Raw genomic sequence first — 23,116 nt, 5'->3', positions numbered from 1 at the left:
CCTTTTGCATAACAAAGGTCCCACACCTAGTCCACCAACTGCCCTCATACTCCCCTAAATCAACAAACAGCCCTGAAATTATAAAATAAACAGTAATCTTGCCTTCACCTTTATACCACTCAACTTCAGTCCTAAACGGACCCTGTGAAGATCAGACAGGTTTGATATCTAGTGGAAAAGAAAATACAAAACTGTCTCGCTCCCTCCTTTGTGTGTTTCACACTTAAATTCTTCTTACCCTGTCAAACATTCCTTCACAGCAGCTTGCACACATTTATGGACATTTCCCTCTATATTAGTACTAGAGTGTTTTCTTAACTAGATTCACTAGATTCAGAGACTGACTGAGATGATTTGCAAAGAATGAGATTATTGTCGTCACATCTGTACTACATTGAGCAAAAGATTATGTCTCTACTTGACCACTTGGTGGCAGACTTGTGTTTTAGGTTTAACCACATGAACTGTTACAGTTACAGACTTTGAATGATTTAGTGTAATTGTTAAGATACCTGATCAGACCCCAACAAAAATGCATGTAATGACTTTGTGGTATGTACAAAAATACATATCAGCTCATACTACGCCTTACTTGAACCTTTACGATTTACATTATCCAGATGGTGATGATGAAGTATATTTAGGAGCACAACAATCCTGTCTCTTTATTAAGCTCTTTGCCTACTTTCACTGTGAGCCAAACGTAGCACAACTTGTTTTCTTTTGTAGTGAAAGTCCATTGACCAGGTTGGGGTTTGGCTCCAGCTGTGGTTTTATGCCTTGCTGGGCTCAGGCCAACCACTCCTAGACTCCTATTGACTGATTCATAGCTCAGATATATTGTAGAGCTGGGAGCTGTTACATGAGGTGATTTCCTCCTCCATCTTTGATCAACAAAAAATGGCAATAATTGCACAATCATACTAAAGTGCCACAGCACAAACCTTGGCTGATTGCACAGAGATCAGGCCAGAAATAAACATTGAGTGGGACATGCAGCAGACATAAAACAACATATTCATTTATCTTCAGACCATGATAATATGATCCTGTACCTGGTCTCTGCTGTGGATGATATTCACAAATCATGTTACTACTTGGGCCATTGTGTCTAATCTAATCTGTGCTCATTGTTTGCTCAGTGGATGATTTGCCAACAAGCAAATCAAAAGAGCCTTTGTTTTTCTCTATATATGAAGAGTTTCAATTAAAAATGAGAAATCCAACCATTAAAGAAGGAAAATGACTGTGGAAAATGTACAAGTACTGAAGCTTGTTGGCTAACAAAGTATTCCTTTATTATGGTGTCATGGGAAAATGTATTTATATATCCATAAAAACATATACTTAGTATGAATGGGACTTTGGAAATTACCTAATCTCATCATTACAAGGAAAAACACAGTTAAAAGAGTGTGTTTAACCAAACCCCCACCCAATATAACAACAGACACAGAGGCACACTGTTGGGTGTGTGTCTCTGTGTCTGTTGTTATATAGTGTGCAAATAATGTTCCCTCAAAACAAGCCCATTAAATAAGACATTATAATAGCAGGGTATATATTATTTTGATGTGACAGATCTCTACACAAGTGACTCACATGCTACCCAATTGTTGCTAAATGTGTTTGGTTTCACTATGAATCACAAGACTGAATCATACAATTAACTGGGAAACATTCAGATTTGTTGGTCATATAAAACAATGCACAATTCATCTGATGTCTTTAAAATATACAGATTTTGTGGCAAATGCTTTATTAAGTCATTGGCATTGCAGATAATAAAATTGCAATAAAGACAAGGTTCTTATTTTAGATAATGAATGCTGCTACAGTTTGCATAGCTACGTACATGTTAGTGCAAAAGCTTTAGATTAGATTCAGATTTAAGATGCTGTTGAGATCATTACATTTGAAAGACTGTCCGGTGATTAGAAAACTTCACTACTATAATTCACAATTTTTGTATACTGCGGTTATCAGTATGATGTGTATTAACGACATGTTGTTGTCATACAGTGCAGTACAGTACATAAAACACATGTCTGGTGACATATATATATATATATATTCTTGGACAGACTTTTCCAAAACCAGATTACACAAAGAAAATTAAGTATATTCTGTTTCGTTAGTGACCAGAAGAGAACATTAAGTGTAATAATTACAAAGTAACCAGCCAAGTGTTAATCAGGGAATATAAACGTATCATCACAAAGTTAATTTAAAGATCATGTACAAGCTGTACTGCCTATTGTTGTCCATGTCATAGATTGTGGCTTAACAGCAGCCTTAAGTTATTACCATGGAGACATTCATTGTAATGGCACACACCTGTAGAGCTGAACAATAGCACCTATTGCAGGACGCTGTTTAGTTGTTAAAGTCGGTGTGTGCGTACATGTATGTGTGTGTGTGTGTGTGTGTGTGAGCGTGTATTACTCATGTTGTTGGGTCATAAATCTCTTTACACAATCACATTGTGGGGACTCGCCTTCCTTTTGGGGACAAATTGCAAGTCCCCGTAAATCAGTAACTGTTAGGGTTGGTTTAAGGTTAGGGTTAGGTTTAGGTTTAGGTTTAGGTTAGGATTAGGCAAGTAGTGGTAATGGGTATGGTAAGTATCTAGGAAATAAATGCAAGTCTATATAATGAAGTGATGGAAACACGACTGTGTGTGTGTGTGTGTGTGTGTGTGTGTGTGTGTGTGTATCTGTGAGTCTTGAGCCAAAGTGGAAGAAGATATTAAGTTGGTAATGATGTTAATATAATTGAAGGCTGTACCCTGGTTGCAGTGGCAGTGTTGGTGTGCATTTGTGTGTCACGTACCTGTCTGTCTGTGGACATAACAGTTGCGAGGAGTCCCCCCAGTTTTATTTGGGAGAAACGGTCATAGGGCACATGTAAACACAACAGAAACAAGACACCACCCCTCTGAGTGTGTTTTGAGGGCGCTTGAGTCTGCAGATAGCTTTGTTTACACCTTGTCATTATGGAGATAACATCTGACCTCTTACTTCATGGGATACAAATGAACAAGTGAAGTGTAAACAGAAGACAGTTCTTCAAAGACGCTGAGGCCAAAAACGATGCCTTTTTTATGTGAGTGGAGAGGAGAGGAAGTGAGGTACAAGTAAGGAAAGGAAAGGAAAAGAGATGAGAGGAAAGAAGAGGCGAGGAGGAGAGGAAGTGAGGTAAAGGAAATTATAGGAGGATAGATGAAAGGAAAGGAAATGAAAGGAAGGAAGAGGAAAGAAAAGGAGAGGAGAGAAGATGAGAGGATGTGTGGTACAGAACAGGATAAAGGGTGAGGATAGTGGAATAAGGGAAAGAAAAGGAGAAGAGAAGAGAAAAATGGAAAGGAAGGGAACAGAGAGCAGAGGAGAGGGGCTTCAGTAGTGTTTTGGGATGAGCCTGGATGTGCAGGCTGAGAACTGAAGGTGTTGCAGCTATTGTGTTCCTGGGAAAAAAAAAAAAGATGGAGGTGTCCAGTTACAAGGCATAAACATAGTTACCTGTCCAGTCCCTCTACTGCAGCTAAACTCATAACCAAAACAATTTCCTTTTCCCTCATCCACCATCCATGTTGATAATATTGCAGGGGATTTGCATGTGCAGTGCAAATTTAATTTCAGCACCATTCATTTCACTCTATTCTACCAGCAAGCCTTTAAAACAGGTTTTACTTCTCATCATTTACATTGATTTAAATTGTGTCTGTGCCAGCCAAGAGGGTGGGCATGGCAGACGTCAGGTAAACAGAGCTTTGTGGGCATAGGCGGGTTGCCTAGTATCTGCAGTAGTGAAAGCAAAGCCCCGGGTACTCATTCCTGCACTGTCTGGGGAAAACTGGTTTGGTGGCTCTGCCTCTTATTGTGTGATTTCATTTTATGTGGTAGAGTCAATTGTGTCAGGAATGTGCTACCCATAAGCCTTTGTTTTGCTTGTTCTACCATTTCAAAGTAAAAACTGAAGGCATAACAGACTTGATATTCTGCATGAATACTTATTTCAAACTAACAGTATCCACAGACATTCATATCAAAAAACAAACTAGGATGAGAAAGAGAACAGTGGTTCGAGTATCTTCAGATATCTTTATTTTCAGAATATTGCAGTGACGTGTTGCTATCATGTATAAATGTACCATTTATTTTGGTGAATGGTGAAAAAAGCTTCTCAGAGAGCTCTTCATTCTCGGCACAGGAAGTGTCTGGACCTACTGCATATGTTTAACAAAACTGAAATGAAATTAGACAAACTGGGAACAATATAAAGGCATTTTCAGGTGGAGATACAAAGTAAAGAACAAATGATGTATTATTTATGACAACAAGAGAACATAGATATAAATAATCAAAGAAGTTTGGTAATTGACATTGTAACCAGCCAAGCATTTACCAGTGTATATAAATATATAACTCCATATAAATAAAGTTAACTTAGAGATCATGATTAGACTGTAATCAGCGAGCCCTTGACCCAAAGCACAAATAATCAAAGATGATCTTAAGCACACAACTACATGCAGTGCTCACCACAACAACCAGATACACTACGACTTACTCTCTCTCTCCGCTTCTTTCTCTACAGATCAACTATAGATAAGGAAGACAGTGTTTTTGGTCGGCCAGTCAGGCTTTGCTTTTCATTCAGGTCAGTTTGACTGCAGTGTCTGTGCATTTTGCATGTGACAGCAAACAGTTCTGCTTTGAGTTCAGAGGCTGTCGATTAAGTAAAGCTACGTCATTAACAAAGCCAAGCCTAAAACGCAAAGGTGCGTTGTATCAATATTTGCTCATGCTCAGTGCAGAGAACGCCTTCCTGACATACCAACAATTACAAAAACAGGAGATAAAGAGAGGGCTTGGCACACATCTAGTATTTCGTTTTATTACTCATTTTGACCCGTAAACGGTAAATGTAGGGAATTTTACATTCATTGCATATGGGCTCTTCTAAGAACTCTCTCTTTGAAGATCAGCTATGCGGTGACTTGAAATGTGCAATGTACAGTGCATGAAGGCAACTAAAAAAAGGTGACAGTGGTTCTGATACAAAACCATAGATCAATCAGTAACATTAAGTGCACGTCACAGATGGCGTCTTGTTGCAGATGAACACAGACACATACTTAAAGGGGCACTCCACCGATTATACACATCAAGTTCAGTTTACTCGTCACAGAGAGTTCTACTGAACCTGTGACAACAGTTGTATAATGTCCTCTGTGGCTCTGAAGGGAGCTTTCCTGTGGCTGTGTCTGAAATCACTCCCCCGTTCACTCGTTCACTAATTCATATACAATAAACACTCAAGAGTTTACTCTCTATAGCGAGGAGTAAATTGAGAATTCAGACACTTATGAATCACAATCATTTTGCATCATCACTGACACATGTGGAGTCGACAGAGAGAGAATGTTATTTTCACATCTATAACATGCAACGTATTACATTGTGGGATTGATTGCAGAAAGTAGTGTACATGCCATGAACACTACTTTTTTTGTTCCAGTATTGGCACTTTTGAGGGCACTATATAGTGCATAAATAATGCATTATATAATAGATAGTGATTCTGGACACAGTCAGTGTCTGAAAAACAACCCAGATAATGTCATCAGGGTTATCTCTGCTTGGGCTTGGAGACTACAAACATTTAAGAGGTGTTACAAACTTGGGGTGTTGGGTTTAAAAGATGTGGGTATTAACCAGTCAGGGACCAAAAGACCCTATTGAGTTGTATTATGGGAAATGTAGGATCCAGTGTTGACTTGAGACTAAAGGTCAGAATGTTTCAATTGACCACTCTCTTTTTAAACTGCCTCTAAAGTCTACCCATTTTATGGAAGTGACTAAATCGTTGGAATGCCCCTTTAAAGACTGCAGCTTATAAATCACGATGGAAAGCAAGTCTAGTAGTGTTTTGTAGTGAGCATGCAAATGTACTACCCACTTATGACCCTATCATGCAAAAAACCAATAGGTGGTATGCACTCACACAGGACATATGGTGATAAAAAACTAATTGGACACACAACATTTCACAAGACGTTTCACAGCGAGGGCGTGAAAGTAATTTACAGTCGTGTGTCTAATACCATGGGGTAAGGCCAGAGGGTTCAGGATGTAAAGAAGATAGTAAGGCTCTGATTTCTGGATCATTCCATTAAGATCTTCACGTTTTCAGTCTAGATTAGCTGAGGTGACTGACCGCCTTGGTTTGGGATGAACATGGTGTAAAAGAGGGGCTCAAGGCGCTCCGGGAGCTAAGGAGTTGAGTTATAGGAAATGATTTGGGGACTCATGCTAATCCACCCAGTCGCTGCCTCTTTTCCTCCACATTCTCTCCCTCTTTTAGTTCATGAGTGCCATGGTGCTCTCAGGCTGGCCTCCAAAGATCCCAGAGAAAAACTCCAGTGCAAGACGCACATGGATGGGCACAAAGACATATGAGGTGTAGATCACCATGGCGATGGCCGAGAAGAGGATGGAGTTGAAGATGGATTTTTCCCAGGGCTCCAGGACATAGATGCCGGTGATGAGCAGGTACTGGTAGTACAGCCAGGCCAGGTACTCCCTAAAGTTCTTGAAGCTCATCTTGCAAGCTGGACGGAGGGGAAATGCAGGTGGAGTGTTGTGAGATTCAAGACATAAGAAAGAGATGGAGTGAAAGAGGATGTGGAAGGAGGATAAAAACACAGTGGTAAAGGTGAGCGGGGAAGACAGAGATTCGTAAGAGTGATTACAAGAATTTAAATGGTTTGTAAAAAAGGGAAAAGTACACACTTATGAGCACACAGAGGCAGTACCTCAAGGTAGAAATACTACACTCTAAGTCCTGATTTCAAAATGTTACTTTATTGACATTGACAGCAAAATGTAAATACTTGAAGGCAGAAGAATGGCCCCTGTTAGTCCTTTATTATATTATTGCATTATTACTGATGTATTACTGTTTAAGCAGCATTTTATGTTGATCAAAGTGAAACTACTGCTGGGTAGCTTCATCTATAACAATGCCTCATATTTTATGAGCTGATTATATATTTTATATGTAAATCATAGACCTTCAAAGTAACTAGTATCTGAAGTTGTCAAATAAATGCAGTAGAGTAAAAAGTACAATATTTCCTTCTTAACTTGGGATGTATAAAGTAGCATAAAAGGGAAATACTTAAGTAAAGAACAAGTTCCTCAAGTACTTAATTACTTCACTCCACCATGACTTATTTCTTAAATACAACCTGTAATTCAAAAGGTGAATACATTCAATGAGGAAACACCCTGAACAAGAGGAATCTAGTCTCTTTGGAAAAATACAGATTATGTACAAAATATTATATTTATCATTTTTAAAAAATATCATATTTATAATTTTCAAAAAAGAATATTAATACTCCATATTAATACTGATTAAGATATGTATGCAGATATGTTCTGCCCCGTGTTTACAATTATCCTGGAGATGACAGTGTCACCACGTGTGTTAAAAAATAGTCCTTGTGGCTGTGTGTTTATTAATTAGGAGAAGTGAAAGGGAATTAGGAGCACGCAGCAGAGCCCTGAGGGGGCAATCAGGAAGGTCTAATGGGAGCTTAGAGTCTCATAGAACTCAGTTGTGTGGATAGGGTTGAGAAGCCCCAATGAAATTAAAGCCAGAGGTCCCACACGTACATAGAACAGTCCTCACTTACTTCCTTGGCACACTTATTCCCACACTGGACACACACACGTGTTCCCACACACGGGACACTTGCAAAGAGGTTTATGCTATGTGAGGACTGTAATGAGCAGCCCGCAGAGAACATACAGGCCAAAACATGCACTTCAACTTACGCTTTCTTTACATGCATTATGATGTTTCCTGTTAGTTTACCGTTTTCCAAATGTTTGATTAAAAAAAGCTACGTGTTTCGTTGAAGCAAGGTTTACATAGGCGCAGGCATGACCAGATCCTGCTGCACAGGTAGGGGGCGGGGCCAACAGGCGCGCGACAAGTGCAGGTGCGCTCACTTTAAATGGGGGAGAATAGGACAAACAAGGTAGGCCGACGTCTTTTTTCTAAACAGGGCAGCTACTGTTGCTCTGGACGCAAACTTCCTTAATATAAACTTCCTTAATATAAACACTACAGTGGGACTGTTGCTGTACTGAAGTCAGGTCACTCAGATAGCTTTCTGTGATGATCAGCATTCTTTAATCACGGTACCTCCATTAAAATGTCTTCATAAATAGCTCAATAAACAAGATTGGTCCACAGAACTGCAAAAGAACTGAAGAGAAAGTTGTGCCTACCGTCCAGATAATGATTAATGATATGCACATAGCAATGATACATTCCTCTGTTAATTGAGATTTGTTTTAACAGACAGAATATTAGAGGGACAGCCTGTATTGTGTATAACCGAGTCCATATATTGACTCACCTTAGCAGCCGACGTGAGATCCTGGATTTCTACTAATGAAATATAACACAGGACGAGCCACAGACAACAGCCCGCGTCCCGCTGCTGCTCCGCTGCTGTGTGTGAACGAAAAGCTGCCTCACTAGTTTGTCACTGGCCTATATGTAGCGGGTCATACAGACTATGAGAATGACACCACACCCACTACTCGTGCTTACACTAACGACTCACCTGGCTCGCAAGATCATGCAGGTGGAGAGACCGAGGACTATAACGCACGCATTTACGCAGCAAAAACAAACCAGTCCCCGGATCAACGGCACAGGAGGAGCCGAAAGCTCGGTCGTAGCTCTATTTCAGAGCCATGCAAAGTCCGCCGCTTTGTGCAGCATCTTTAAACTTTCTTCAGTCCGTGTCGCATCCTTCTGCGCATCCGTCCCACCATGCTGCAGCCTGACGCTGCGCCGCAGTGCCGCCTCTGACGTAGAGCAACAGCAGGATAACAGGACGGAAAAACAAGCCGAGGCAGCACACTGGTATGCACTTATACCGCAGCGTAGGGATGTTATATTATATCATTTGGAATCCAAATATTAAACAAACATACACTGAACGTAAAGATCCTTCCTGAGAGCTTCTCAATATTCAGCTGCAGCCTTCGCACAGTTCACGAACAGCCCTGCTTCTCTTTATGTCCTCCTTTGTGATAGGTGAAGACTAAATAAGAAAGCTGGACCCACTTTCATGATAAGAATATGTTGCAGGCTGTTTCCAGAAGGTCACATCAGTGCAGGCCCCATTCAGTGTTCTCCTAATCATTTTGGAGACTAATGTAATTAGAAATTCTGAAGAAAATATGCAAATATCATCTTGTCAGACATCCCTCTCTACTCTTTTGGCTTCATAAATTTAGTCAATGCTTTTCAACATTCTGGTGGCAGTTACATGATTATGTATGATAATGATGAATGATAATGCTATATTGAATACAGGAACCCAGGAACAGAGAACTGACAGTGGTGTGTGACTGGTCAGGTGCTGAATCTGTAAACATATTATGCACTAACCACAGAGTTGTGGCTCAAAAGCCTACTATGGACACTCAAAACACAAGACACACAAAATATATCCAGAAAAGTGTTCATTTAGCATCTCTTCTCTTAAAAGACCTTTCCTAAACCCTAAAAGCCTTTCCAGAATAATAGAAGGGTGACTTCAAAAAGGACAACCAAGAGCACACAAACGCACAACCCAAACACCCCTGGAGAAGAAATCCAAGTATAAGCTGAGAAGTTGTCCCTTTGTTTTGGGGCAATCACAGTTAGGAAATCGTATCGCCTGCCCAAGGTTTGCTCACCTGCTCAATTACTGCACTTGAGGACACTATGCATTATTGATGCGTAAACACGGACAGTGCCGCCCTGGCGCACCGGTTACACATGGATACACTCTGCAATTTTGTTAGATCACGAGGATGAGGACTGGTTCAAAATGCCAGACCTCCTCCCTTGATGAATTTGAACACATCTTTGTAGTATAAACATCAACTTTCTTTACATCAACTGTCCTGACCTGCTCCGGTACTTTTGGAAATCATTATTCAAATTAGACAATCAGCCTCTTTAGACCTTAACAGCTGAGGTGTTCAGCTCATATACTAGGAAATTGAGTCTGTTATACCAGAAAGTTGGTAAAGGGGGCTAGACGCAAAGCACTCAGGTCACAAGGGGTCAGTTTGTGCACATGCAAAGATGGTGAGAAGATCAGCCCCTGCTCTACACTGTTGTTGTAGAGCCCCCCCCCCTACACACACAAACACCCAGAGGGGATTCACCTCATTCACTTTCCCAAGTAGATCTGATTACCGTTAACAACCAGCTCAGGTTTGTGAAAAACAAGACTGGTTCTTCTCCTCCCTCTTCCAGTTAGAATGTGAGACATATAACACAGACCAATGCGCACTGTGATCCTCACATTCCTCTGGTGTCTCTATTACATCAAGCTTCATATCAGTAGGTCTGCACAGCCATGCAACAAACTGAAATTATGGTATGGATTTAATGCGAAGAGAAGGCTGTGTGTGACCACAATACCAGACAATATATAAGTTTTTAGCTAACTAGGGCAATTCTGGGTGTAAAGTGTCCTGTACATGTGTGTATCTATGGAGTATAAATGGTGACAGGTTGGAGTTGGGAAATGTTTACACATGAGCTCCAATCAGTCGCACATCAGTCCAGATCACATGAGGACATCGCTGTTATTCAGCAGCAGCCTTCATTCAACTTTGTATCTCCAGCTTCAGCCCTTATCAGAGCACAGACAGCTCTCTCTCTGGCTGGACAGACAGTGCAGCTGGGTGAGTATTTGAATATTGCCCGTGGTAGCCAAATTCTAACCACCTACAAGTGTGGCTATTTGAATGCATTACCGCCCTTTTCTTAGTGGCCCAAAGCTCCCTCTGGTGGATATGTACAGCAAAGTACTGTGTCCCAATTCCTACATACTGAGTCTAAGCCAGTAAAAGTATACTCAAAGCAGATAGTATACATACTTAATACAGTCAAATTTTCAGTGTGCTGTTGATGCACACTATTCTCCCACAAGGAGTAGCTGCTCACAGCTGGTAAACATTTAAATAAATTGTGGATGGTGGTGAAGCAGCTCCAAAAAGTATTAAACCCTAGGAAAAAACATTTTGATGTCTCTTTGTAAAGTTTAATTGGCAGTAACTTTCCAAAGTTGCAGTTGTCACACATATTGTATCCTTTCTATGATGATTTGTACATACTGCATAGATCAGTATGTAGTACGGATTTGGGACGCAAATAATGTCTTTTACATCCCCAAGCAAAAAATATCTTGGCAAAGTGTGCATTAGGACAACTGTTTATTTTGATATCGTGAACTGGAAGCACTCCATTTCCACATCACTTCAAACGTTTACATGAAAAGGGGAAAAGAGTACTTTAGAAATAGCTGAAAATGTTAATTTCGTAAGCCCAGTGTGACAGAAATTCACTCAGATGAGGTGGATGAGATAAATGATCAGTTGAAACAACTGAAAGTCCAGTTTCTCAGCAGAAACTTATTTGTTACCAAGTGGCACCTTTATAACCCACAGTTTATGGGTTTTAACTGTAATGACACCACAGTCTGATGAGCTGTGGATTATTTGTCAATGGTTCAATCAGTCCTCAATCTGCTGTCAGTTCAAAATGCCTCGGCTCTGTGTGTAATTGTATCACTGTATCATCAGCGGACCTGTATTTGACAGATCAGCCGTCGGTGTCACACAGATGCAGGATGGCGACTGGCTACTCTGTCATCATGTCGGCGCCCTCTTCTCCGGTGGCATCTGTCAGGCTAAGCTCCTCCAGCATCTCCACCAGGGAGATACGTGGTGCTCCGTCATCATCAGTGTCGCTCTCCACTGGGATCTTTGACGCGTCTGTGATTAAAAAAAAACCCAAAAACACCAACCTCTATTCATTAACTATCCAATACATCATCTATAATGAACTGTGTGACACTTGATCTGTTAGCAGCTTGAGCAGTAAATGAGCCGTATCTTAACAATTTAAGCTGCAACAATGGAAACACGAAGTCTCTGGTCCAGCTGCTCACCTCTGTAGATGTTGACATTCTTCCTCAGAGCCTCATCCTCCTCCAGGTCCTCCAGGAAGTCCTGGTATTGTCTGAAGACAGAAAAGCAAAAAGGAAAACCCATGTGGTGGAAAAATATATCCACAGGATACTTGGCCTTCTTGGCACATTTACAAACCATTCACTAACTAACCAAAACAAGGTCTTAAGCAACCGTTGGTCCCTTATTTTCTATGCTAGAGACATTTGTCCAGAAAACAAACTTTCCTCATAGCCTCAAAATGCACTTGAGGATAAAACTTGTTTATTTAGGTAGGTATTTTCGAAAGGACAAGGTGTTCTAAATTTATGCAACACATTTTTTATGAGGATATTTCATGAGAACTACAAAGCACTCTCACATTTAGGCATAAGTCTGTGGATATTCTAACATAACGTCAACATATCCCACGAAAAGACCAAACCAACATGAATTGATGCTACTAACAAGTATTGTGTAGCCAGAGCCTGATATAGCTTATTCCTTTGAGCCATAGAGCTCCTTTGTTGTCCAAAAACTCATAAATGAGCCACACTGTTGCACTGGGTGACCATGGGTAGTCTGATTTGATTTGTCAATCCAACAAACACAGTTCTGCTGCTGTAAACACTCGAGGACCAAATATGTATTACTCCATGTCTGAAAATAGTCCCCAACAAAGACACCTTCTCTGTAAATTAGTAAAGTATATATTCCTGACTCATACCTTAGATTTATGTTTCAAGTAGGAACATGTGGGTCTGAGTGCGGGAGACGGAGTAGGGAATTGAGAGACCAGTTCATTGTTGAAAATGTCGAAAATGGCTGCGACTGCGAGGACAAATTCTTGAAACTAATTCATTAATATCCTACCTCTCATCATCTGTGTCCATGCCCTCCCGGTCTCTGGCCATCTCCTGCAGTTTCCAGTTCCTGCGCTTCGCCCTCCTGGTGCGGTCGTAGCTCTTCTTGATCAGCACCTGAGAGAGTCCACATTCAGGTTGTAAAAAATTTAAACACTACAAAAGATTCTCTACATACTTTTCTTGTGTGAAGCTATGCAGGAATGTAGTGTTTTTCCAAGAATGTGATCAAATCTACAGTCAGCATTTCATGTTGCCACTAGAGGTCAGTGTTAATCAAGTCGACAATAGCTACTAAAGGCAGTTTTATTCACTGAGGATGTTCAGTGGAGTGCAAGTGAGATTTAAAGGTCTTACCACATCAGGAACGTGGTGAGGGTTCATCTTATTCAGGTGCTCATCATTGACGTTAGAATTGGCAAAGTCAAACCTGTAGGATGAGAAGTAAATGTGCCATTAAATGTAAAGCTCTCAGCCTGCTATCAATCTTTACTGCCAACATCTGGACTTCTCGTCGTCCCCTCACACTCACCCCATCACCAGGTCGCCGATGTTGAGCAGGTGGCCCAAGAATGTACGACAGTGATACTGCTGACTGGTGTCCATCTCTGATGTTTTCTGAACCCACACCTCAGCCAGGGTGTGCTGTAACACACACAGAGGGAATATAAAAGTAGTTCCAAGCCACTGAAACAACATTACTCTTGCTCTTTTCCTCCAATTGTTTCGACAGTTTCATCGATACTAATGCAACATTCAGATGGAGGAAAGAGATAGAGAACAGTGTCTCTACAAACCTCCTTCCCTGCGCCATCAAAAACAAACACTCCTGTGTGTTTCTGTCGTTTTGGCTTGAATCCCGCATACGGGCTCAGGGATAATGTAATGGTTTGCTATTGATTTTGCTTCCAAGAGAACAGCAATGTTCCCCCATAATGCAATCTGTTCTGCAACAGCACACACACACACACACCCTCACCTTATTGGACCTCGTGCCGGCTCCAGCACCCAGCTTCTGGTCTCTGATGATGTCGACATCCATAACGATGAACTCCTCCAGTTGCCGTGGGTTACAGAGGCTGTTGAAGGGGTAACGCCAGTACGTGCTCCCATCCACCTCAGCAACTAGTGAGTTAAGAGATTACTTATGCATTACTGACGGTTCTACTCTGTGTGTCATTAGAGCAGACAAATCACATGCATTTCATCCACTCTCATTTCACGGACAGCTTCAAGAGATGAGTCACTCTTGATACATTTGATTGTTTTAGATATTTCTGAAAACTCAAATTTCAACATATTCTAAGTTCCTTTATCTAAAAGCGACATGGGTACTAAAAATAAAATTAATCTGATTTATCTGTCAATGTGTTTTTCCAAATAAACCAGGCCAGAGCGACGTGTTTCTGTCTCTGTCTTGCAAGGAAACTAAATATAAGCAGACAAACGCAAATATTCTTAATACTACTGCAGCCCAAATCTGCCGAACAGAGCTCTTGCCTCGAGGCTGTTTCTGCTATTCAGTCTGCTCAAAAACTTTCTGCAACAAAAATAGCCTGCTCTTTGAAGAGTAATTAAAAACGCGTGTGCCGCTTCCAAAATGTCAGAATTCTGTTGAGGAGCGTCTCAGCCTCTCACATAATGAGTGATTACACCAGATACAGAGGAAACACATCATCGCTAATTGTCACCATACTTGCATTGATTTTAAGTCCCTCCAAATAAGCTGACTTTGCTATGACAGAATGCATAATGCAAACTAAAAATATGTTTTTGGTTGTTTTTTTTAGTTTCCTCAGTGTGTCTTGTGTTGTGCCGTGACAGCGACCAGAGGGAGGCTGTTGAGTCAAGACGGCTGTGATGAACATGTGGTCAGCAGACTGGGGTAGGTTAATGCAGCACTGAAGGGTCTCACCCGAGCACTCCGTTATATCACCATGGTAACATACAAGCAATGCTTTTGATGTTGTTTTTCATTATTTTATTATGCAGAACTTGAGAAGAACTAAAGACGGTAATAAAGTGTAGAGGTGAAACAATTAGTTGATTAGTCAGTCAACAGAAAATTAAAGGGCAACTATTTTCATAATCATTTAAATGTTCAAGTCACTTGAAAAAAAATGTGCTGGTTTCACCCTCTCTATTGAGATGATTTGCAGCATTTCTTTGTCTTATTTAATAATATAATAATTTGGACATTGGAAGGCATCATCTTGGGCACTGTTTTGACTATTTTCTGACAAAACGATTAATAGAACAATCAAGAAAATATGTCACATTAATCAATAAGCTGGAACCAGAGAATATTTGGGTTTTTTCTTCTTCTTTTTTAAAATTTTGTTTATCAGAAGCAACAACGAGATGACAATCTTTAAGAATGAATTCATTCAAACCAACAAAGTTGACACCGAGCTAAATCTTGGGCTAAATTCCTCATGAAACCAAAATCATGTCTTTCACAAAGCCTATCATGGCCTTACTAAGCTATGAACTATGACCAGATACACCGGACTGCAGCTGTATTTAACGACATCAGGGTAAGTTGTAGTTAACTTGGACCTGTTAAAACTCTGGCGGTAGAAATACTCACTCTGCAGGGTTTTGGGATCGATGAGGTGGATGGTGCTGGTGACACGGACGCACACACATACTTGACCCATGTTCCCCAGGCTCTGCGCCAGCCGTGGTGAAAGGCACACCACGTTGTCCTGGCAACAAGACAAAACCAGACAACGCGGGGTCAAACTGAGGGCGAAGGGAAACTAAAAAGACTTGGAATTGCTATAAAAGAGGTTCACAATGTGTCCAACAGCTCGTTTCCCAAAAGAAAGCCCTCGTTATCCTGCAGCTGAGATAAAGAGTCTGTGTAGATTAAAACTTTCTACTCTAAACTTTAAGAATAAAATGGGCGCTAAGATTTAGAATCTAGTCTAAACACAATAATCCAATTAAACTGTGGATATCTGTTGATGGCTAAACAAGCAAAGCACTACTCACTATTTATTTAAAATGCCCCGTATGACCCCTGTCATTCAAACACGCAATGAAAATACACCCAAATCTATGTATTGTTATTTTAAGCACAGAACTAAAGCTACATGTCAAATGGGATTAAGTAACTATTGAAAAAGATGACCTGCCAAGAATCTACTTTATCACTATGTTAGCTTTAATGTGAAAGTATTTACATATAGTATACAGTATATAATTTTCTGATCTATTATCACCTGCCACAGTTAAAAACAAATGTAACATGAAAGATTCTTGGCCAGCCTCAGGTTTCCATCTGCATGTCAGCAGATCGTAAAACATCTTTACTAAACTAACAAAGTGAAGGCTTCAGAGGTGACGTGTGAAAAAATGTGACAGCTCTGGCTTGTCTGCGGCGCTGAGCAGACATATGGGCGTGTCTCAGCTCCAACAGTGGATCGCTTGAGTCAAACAAAATCCAACTTAAATTAAAAATAAAAAACACATTGCTGTATACCTTGCAGACCGGTACAATCTCCATAGAGAAGGTGCTCTTATAGTTGTACGTGTTTGAATGGATGTCGTGAGAGATGAGGCGCTGAGATGTCTTTGACCTTTGAAATTGAAAAGAAATTGTTTATTATTGTTGTTGTTGCAACATACATCATAGAGAGACACTGCAGAGCAGAGTTCACATTGTCCCAGAACAACAACAAGATGTTCCATACACATGGAAAAGACTAGTTTATTGTTCAGTTCAAGTCTTTTGAACTGTTGAAGGTCGTGTCAACATGCTCTCTCTACACCAGACGACTGTAATGTTTGACTTTCTATCATCCAGAAACAACACCTGTAGCTTTTATTGCAAAAGATTATGTACGCAGTGACAGAAGCACACATGTAAAATAATGTCATGGTATAAATTCTGTTTTTTTAACAGAGCTTTGTTCTTTGTTCATGCAGTCTTTTTTAATTTTTGTCACACTGCCACGTTTGCTCATAGATTCCTGGATTGTTGTTGGTGAAAACAGGCAGCCATTATCAGTTTAATATGTCATGTAAATAAAAAGGGGGATGTTGTTGTAATACTGAGCCTCATGAGGACAGTGTTTTCATATACACAGACTGAAGTGCTGCTCACCTGCAGGGGACGGTGCACTGGAGGAAATCGACCATCTTCTGAGCATGCTGCTTGGTGCCATAATAGAAATCAATCCCGTCTGAGAGAGAAGAGCAATACCATCAAACCTCTCCACCAATAAATTCATCACATGCGCGCTTCATGGGTCATCACTGTTACAGAACACATGTGCATGCAAACAACACACATGAGAGCAGATGAAGATAGGAGAAAATATGGCGGCCACATGTTGAAACCTTCATAAAGCTTTTAAGTCCTGCCGAGATGTGGAGATGATTTAAATTACACTCTCAGCCAGAACTCCACATCACACTCTCGTCCAAGAGCACGGAGAGCTGCTGCTGAGCTGTCACTCAATGCACAGCATGTGTGCGGATGCCTCTGTGTGTGTGTGTGTGTGTGTGTGTGTGTGTGTGTGTGTGTGTGTGTGTAGCAGTTAGCATCTCTAAATAGGGTATGAATCAAGCTTGCATTGCAGGAATCTGGTATGGCATGCCTGCTCTGATTACAGCATACTGATTAGATGCCCAACGCAAGCCCCTCTGAGGCCCACACGAGGACAGCTGTATGGACTGATTGGCGCCACTGATATGCATGCATGGCTTGCCGTCTGGTACGGGGAAGGGGTAATTAACACTCGACACATCATTATGTTCTGCTTAGTTCTAATCCACATTAGTTATGCCGGTGACGAATGAGACAAGTTTCCCACTTTTCAGTGTTATTCGTCTGGAGGACTAAAGAAGATAGAAGGCCCCTCCCTTTAAAGATACGTGCACTAACGTACATGAAGAAATGAAATACATAAAATATGCCGTAGACCTACCATGGATTTCTTTGATGTTGAGGGCATTCTGGTGGAGTTTATGCTTGAGGATCAGCTGCTCTAGATAGTAGAATGTCTTTTTATGAACCGTCTGTAAAAGAAATTGATTTTTCAGCATCATTGTCATCATACAGGTCCCTCCAGCCCCATGCCCCAATTATTCAAACATTTATAGGTATGAAACGTGGATGAACAGCCTGGCATCTGCCACAACCTGTCACCACCTTTGACCGTTCACAAAAACACCCAGGTTTAGACCGTCAGGCTCTGAGGCTATATTGACATTTTTATTTCCACTAAAAAGTGTAGTTTGGAAGATGCATCCTGGGGGCAAAGCACTGCTGGGAAACAAGTGACAACAAATAGGTAATTCATGATTTTAGTATGCTGTTAATTCAAACTTCCTGTATGGTTGCTTGACAGTAAAAGCTTTTCAGTGAAGAGAAATGACTTTAAATTTGATAGTGAAGTTGCTGCAGAGGACGTTAAGTTACACAATCACAGAGGGTATCTTAGCTTATTTGAGCTTAGTTAAGTGGAAAGAGAGGCTGAAGGTTTTAATCTACAATCGAGGAACCATCTCATCTCTGTCGTCTGCAGTCTCTGAAGCGTGGCAGCTAAGCTCGGTTTACCTCCACACATCAGTGATGAAAGGAAAAAGTGCAACCCTGTGATTTAGTGTTGTTTTTCCTGCCAAATACCCAGGGCTCTAAGTTTGTTTTACATAAAACCTACAGACACAGGTTCAGGTTTTAACATGCAATTGCAAAATGAACACAACATTACAGGATTGTGAAAAGAAAGTAAACGAGACTTAAAATGGAAAAACGAGGGGCACCAAACACATTTTAATAGGAGTTAATATAGGATCACAATTAAGGGGTGCAGAAGCAAAACAGCAATTGGCCAACATGTTTGTGAATATGTGTGTCTTTATAGTCCTTCAGTATCAGTTTACTTGCACGTATGTTTACAGCCCAGAGCGTGAGCATTTTTCAAGCCACCTGGACAACCAGATTCACAGAATATAGGATATTTCCTTAAACCACAGACTCCTACCTTCTGCCTAACTTGAACCACGGCCTTCCAGAAGTCCTTGGCTTCCACACGGTGGCAGTCGTCACACATCTGGTACTGGATGACAAACTCGACCACAAACACCTGCTGTAGGATAGCGCCGTTCATCACCTGAAGAGGCAAAGACAGCAACAAGTCACACCATATGCTCCAACTGTGAGCCAAACTGTGACAAAAACTCTGCGTTCACAGCCATTCATGTTGCCATTTCTCAGCCTTTTAGATATGTCTGACCAGTGGGATCTGGAGACAGTATTATACAGACCTCCAACAGAAAAAACAAAAGAGTTGGCCCTGAGAAGCACAGGGCTCAGGTTCTCACTAAAGTTCAAGGAGATGAGATGACAGCCACTGGCAAAACTCACATCTCTCAAACACACATAACTCGATCAAGAGCAGACAAATCCATTTTAAGAGTTTATCTTGAAGTCTGTAGCACATATGATTATCTTAATGTCCCAGAATGTCACCTATAGTAATTGGATGTGTGTGTTACACCTTGACATTATTATTGTCACATATGTTAACAAAAGAATTCAAACACAAACTGTGCTTTCTGCCAATTACCACCTGAATAAATAACCCACATAACCTTTAAATGAAAAGCACGTTGCCTATCTCAGGTCACTTAACAATTGTTAATCTGTTAGTTTGAAGGTCACTCTCCCACACTTATCACTTCCACTCTGTTTCCTTACCTCTTTCTGGATGGTCACTTTCATCTTAATCCTTTTGGAGTGTGGCTCTGTCCACAGGAAGCCAGCATCAATGAGACGCACCTGTGAGGAGAGAGGCATTGTTCAATCCATGAAGTATTAGGCAGGTACTGTATTAGGCAGAATTATATTATAAGAAGCTCCAATTAATTTGAATTGAAATTAGTCCACTTTGAGTATTTAAGTTTTTTTCCTCTGCACACCCACACAAAAAACAGTGATGAAAATCAGAAATAATGTACTGAAATGACTTCTTTCACAATTGACCAGATTTTTTTTTGAAGAATAAAATAAGAATATAATAAACATAAGTAGGCTCAATGACAAGATTGGACTGATACGAACAGTTAAGCATCAAAATCATAGAAACCCAAGATTTGGAGAGGACACCCTGGAATTCATACCTGCGATATTCATGTACACTTTTCGTGTCTTCTATTTGAGTGCAAGTATGCTATTGTCTTTTGTGAAGTTTGCTTACTTTGGTCATAGAGCTCTTAATCTTTTTCAGACAAAGGGCCAGCAGCTCCCTGGACTCCAGGGCACACTGCACCCAGGTGGCTGGAGGCTGCAAGTACCTGCATGAAAGAAGAAGATGATGTAAAGTCAAGCCTCTTTCCCAACTAAATTTCTCAAGAAAACTTTTTGTTCCTGTAAATGTTATATAGAGGGAGACAGTGTTATTATCTGTGTGTCACATGGTAATAAACATGTATTGAAACAAACCTTTCACACTGCTTGCAGAAGTGCACTGTGACTTGCTTGGGGATTCCCTCGGAGATGTCTACCTGAGTACGCAGGCAGGCTACACACATGTTGGCTGGGTTGGGAGGAATGGGGACGCCACAGGTGCAGCACAGGCTGGGGAGGAGAGAAGCAACATCAGTAAAACTGAGTGCAATAAATAAATGAAGTGGCATGTGGTCTGATTGAAAAATATGTTGAGTTTTAGACTATTCTAATAATAAAGACAACATGTAGCCTATTATACATTACTGCTGACTAAAGCATATCATAGTTTACCCCATCATTCTAGCAGTAATTTCTTTCTGTTCACTACAGCATGCTATGAAAGTTCAATTTTACATGAGATTATGACTCATCACAATGTCTATGGTTTTGTCTAAATGGCATTAACAATATGCTGTAGAGCTGCTGAAATCACAAATTGTTTAAAACTAGTCCTAGTTGCTGTGTTACAGTGCATGTGGGAAACTTTGACATTTGAGACTTAAGAACTAGAATGCAAACAGCAACCTGTTTAGTCAAAGAAGCTATCTAATTCTGGCCCTTTATCTTCCTGATTGGGGACATGTTCTCCCAGTGTAGTGATGTTTTAAATGGGAACTGGCTCAACCCAAACCTTTCTATTTTCATTTCTTAGTACAGGTAGCTTAGTAAAGCAGCTTAGCTAGGAACTCTTGGAGCAATTTAGGAGGACTCCTCATGAAATGATAACATATCTTATGAATACAGCCCATGGTTTTGTGCTCTATATAACGTGCTGTGCAGTAATCAACTGTTGATCGTTTTTCAATTTCCAACAAAAATGATTAATTTTTACTATGTTAGATTACCAGATCTCCAGTCTATCCAGGTAGAGTATTATTCTGTACTGAAAAAGTATGTTAGTCCTTCTTTGAGACCACGACAGAGGAAGGACTGTCTGCTTTAATACTTCTGTCAATAAGGCAAAGATGTGACAAACTTTACCCATTGTGAACATTTTGACTTTGCAAACACAGGTCAAAATGTCAAGTCTTGAAAAAGCTCTATATTGTGTCAGGTCTCACAAAATACTACAGATTCGAGGTCATTAAGACCATTTATATTTTTCACTCACATGTTCCCCTGGCTGCTCGTGGCAGGAGCTTGCATATACTCCATTCTTGTGAAGTTGACAGGCAGTGTATATCAGTGGATCTTTGTGTAGCCCAATGATGTCTGAGGACAGAAACATGACAGATTAAACTGGCCCTGTCAAAGCTAAAGCACAGCTTTAACAGAGAGAGAGCAAGACTGTTAGGGAGTAGTCAACGTTAGCTGACAGCAATCACTGTGTAACAACTGCTATACTTATTTCAAACAGGAGGTAAATAGTATAGTAATATAATAAGTGTACACTCAGAACAGAAAGGCAGTTATATAAAGACAGCTAGATCATTGAAAAGTTGCAGTGCAGGGTCTGTAGTTCACGCAGCTAGCTGATGCTCTGGATTCAGTATCGGGCAGTTAGCATTAAAGGCTAACTTGCTAGTTTTGACGAGTGATTCTAAGTGATATTCGTGAAGAAACAAGCACACAATGTCAATCGGAATCATTCGATAACTAGAACTGGTACAAGCAAGAGATGACAAAACTTATCGGAGTTATTTTGATGGGAAATCCACAACACACCGTGAATTAAGGTCCTCCACGTTTTCCCACCGAGGACCGAGGGATGCTTGATGACGTCATGCAGGACTCGAGGACCCCGGGACTGTCTTTGATTGCCTGAATACATTTCCTTCAAAAACCGTACAAATTCAACAAAAATGCCAATAAAAGGCTAATTCAAACATATTTGGCATTACATTCTTGTATTAGCTAATCCACAGCACTGAGCAACAGTATAAATACAACTTTTAAAAATTCAAAACCAAAATTAAAGGTTAGATTTTACTTAATACTCATCCTATTGTACTTTTTTTACTGTAAAAAGAAAAGAAAAAAGTGGTCGTGAAATTCTGCTACCATCTAAGACTACTGTATATAGTCCAGGCTAGGCCAGAAAAGTGAATAAATATACTTATAATTATATTTTTTATATATATAACTTATATATTTTTACAGAAATGTATACCATATGAGACCTTATCTTGGACAGCAAAAATATAGGTAGGATGTGCATGTGGTTTGGTTTTAATTATACATACTGTCTGGACCTATTTGCAAATCATTTTAGCACTAAGATAATAGTAAGGGCAGTCTAACATTTATTTGGCTGAATTAAATATACTTGCTTTAGGAGGTTTCCTTTGAGCTAAAAGTGTTGCACAATTCAAAATACAGATCTGTTAACCTTAACATTCATAAACAAAACCTGAATTGCATTTATTTCCACTCTAACCACGGCCAGATTAATTTGCTCGGGGGGCTGGTGCAAAAAATAAGATGCTGGCCTCCATTAACCCCTCCTTTCCTCCCTCTCACTGTGCAACAGATACAGTACTCCTACGCTAGAATATTACATGACCACAGGTTTGCTGTGTGGTGTTTTGATTACACACAGATTGTCTTGGAATATGCACCATGTAAGCACAAAACCATCTGAAATAATGAGGGTCTTAATACTTTAGTTGAGTATATTCCCATCCAAACAAAATTACAGTGAATTTTATCAAAAATCCATTGACGTGGGCAGTTGCATACTTTGTGCAGTTAGTAATCCAGCTCGTGGGGATGGTTTGTCAGTTTTGTCAATTATTATAATGAAATTGGCAAAG

General features: G+C 40.3%; 2 protein-coding genes across 2 annotated transcripts; both read right to left on the bottom strand.

Moving 5' to 3' along the window:
* Window positions 1-6,362: 6,362 nt before the first annotated feature.
* On the bottom strand, window positions 6,363-8,489 carry sptssb (serine palmitoyltransferase, small subunit B). The gene is made up of 2 exons (XM_070906439.1): window positions 8,435-8,489; window positions 6,363-6,613 (listed from the first exon to the last, which is right to left on the bottom strand). The coding sequence occupies exon 2, from the start codon at window positions 6,603-6,605 to the stop codon at window positions 6,363-6,365; it is 243 nt and encodes an 80-aa protein (XP_070762540.1). The 5' UTR covers window positions 6,606-6,613; window positions 8,435-8,489.
* A 2,740-nt stretch (window positions 8,490-11,229) lies between these two features.
* nmd3 (NMD3 ribosome export adaptor) lies at window positions 11,230-22,168 on the bottom strand. The gene is made up of 16 exons (XM_070905899.1): window positions 22,029-22,168; window positions 21,475-21,575; window positions 20,358-20,492; window positions 20,113-20,209; window positions 19,614-19,694; window positions 18,898-19,026; window positions 17,839-17,929; window positions 17,013-17,091; window positions 16,389-16,485; window positions 15,492-15,609; window positions 13,881-14,026; window positions 13,434-13,546; window positions 13,259-13,331; window positions 12,912-13,018; window positions 12,041-12,111; window positions 11,230-11,864 (listed from the first exon to the last, which is right to left on the bottom strand). The coding sequence occupies exons 2-16, from the start codon at window positions 21,516-21,518 to the stop codon at window positions 11,731-11,733; spliced, it is 1,515 nt and encodes a 504-aa protein (XP_070762000.1). The 5' UTR covers window positions 21,519-21,575; window positions 22,029-22,168; the 3' UTR covers window positions 11,230-11,730.
* Between the last annotated feature and the right edge of the window lie 948 nt (window positions 22,169-23,116).

This window comes from Enoplosus armatus, chromosome 5 (assembly GCF_043641665.1).
Source record: "Enoplosus armatus isolate fEnoArm2 chromosome 5, fEnoArm2.hap1, whole genome shotgun sequence".
Classification (NCBI taxonomy): domain Eukaryota; kingdom Metazoa; phylum Chordata; class Actinopteri; order Centrarchiformes; family Enoplosidae; genus Enoplosus; species Enoplosus armatus.
Note: the sequence above shows the minus strand (reverse complement) of the source record. Positions and strands in the feature narration are given on the sequence as shown.

Coding starts and splice junctions, on each gene's coding strand:
- sptssb (XM_070906439.1), bottom strand. CDS start 6,605: ATGAGCTTCAAGAACTTTAGGGAGTACCTGGCCTGGCTGTACTACCAG.
- nmd3 (XM_070905899.1), bottom strand. CDS start 21,518: ATGGAGTATATGCAAGCTCCTGCCACGAGCAGCCAGGGGAACAT. Junction 19,695..20,112: donor TTAAGAGCTCTATGACCAAA/GTAAGCAAACTT, acceptor CTCTCCTCACAG/GTGCGTCTCATTGATGCTGG. Junction 11,865..12,040: donor GAATGTCAACATCTACAGAG/GTGAGCAGCTGG, acceptor TTTTAATCACAG/ACGCGTCAAAGATCCCAGTG.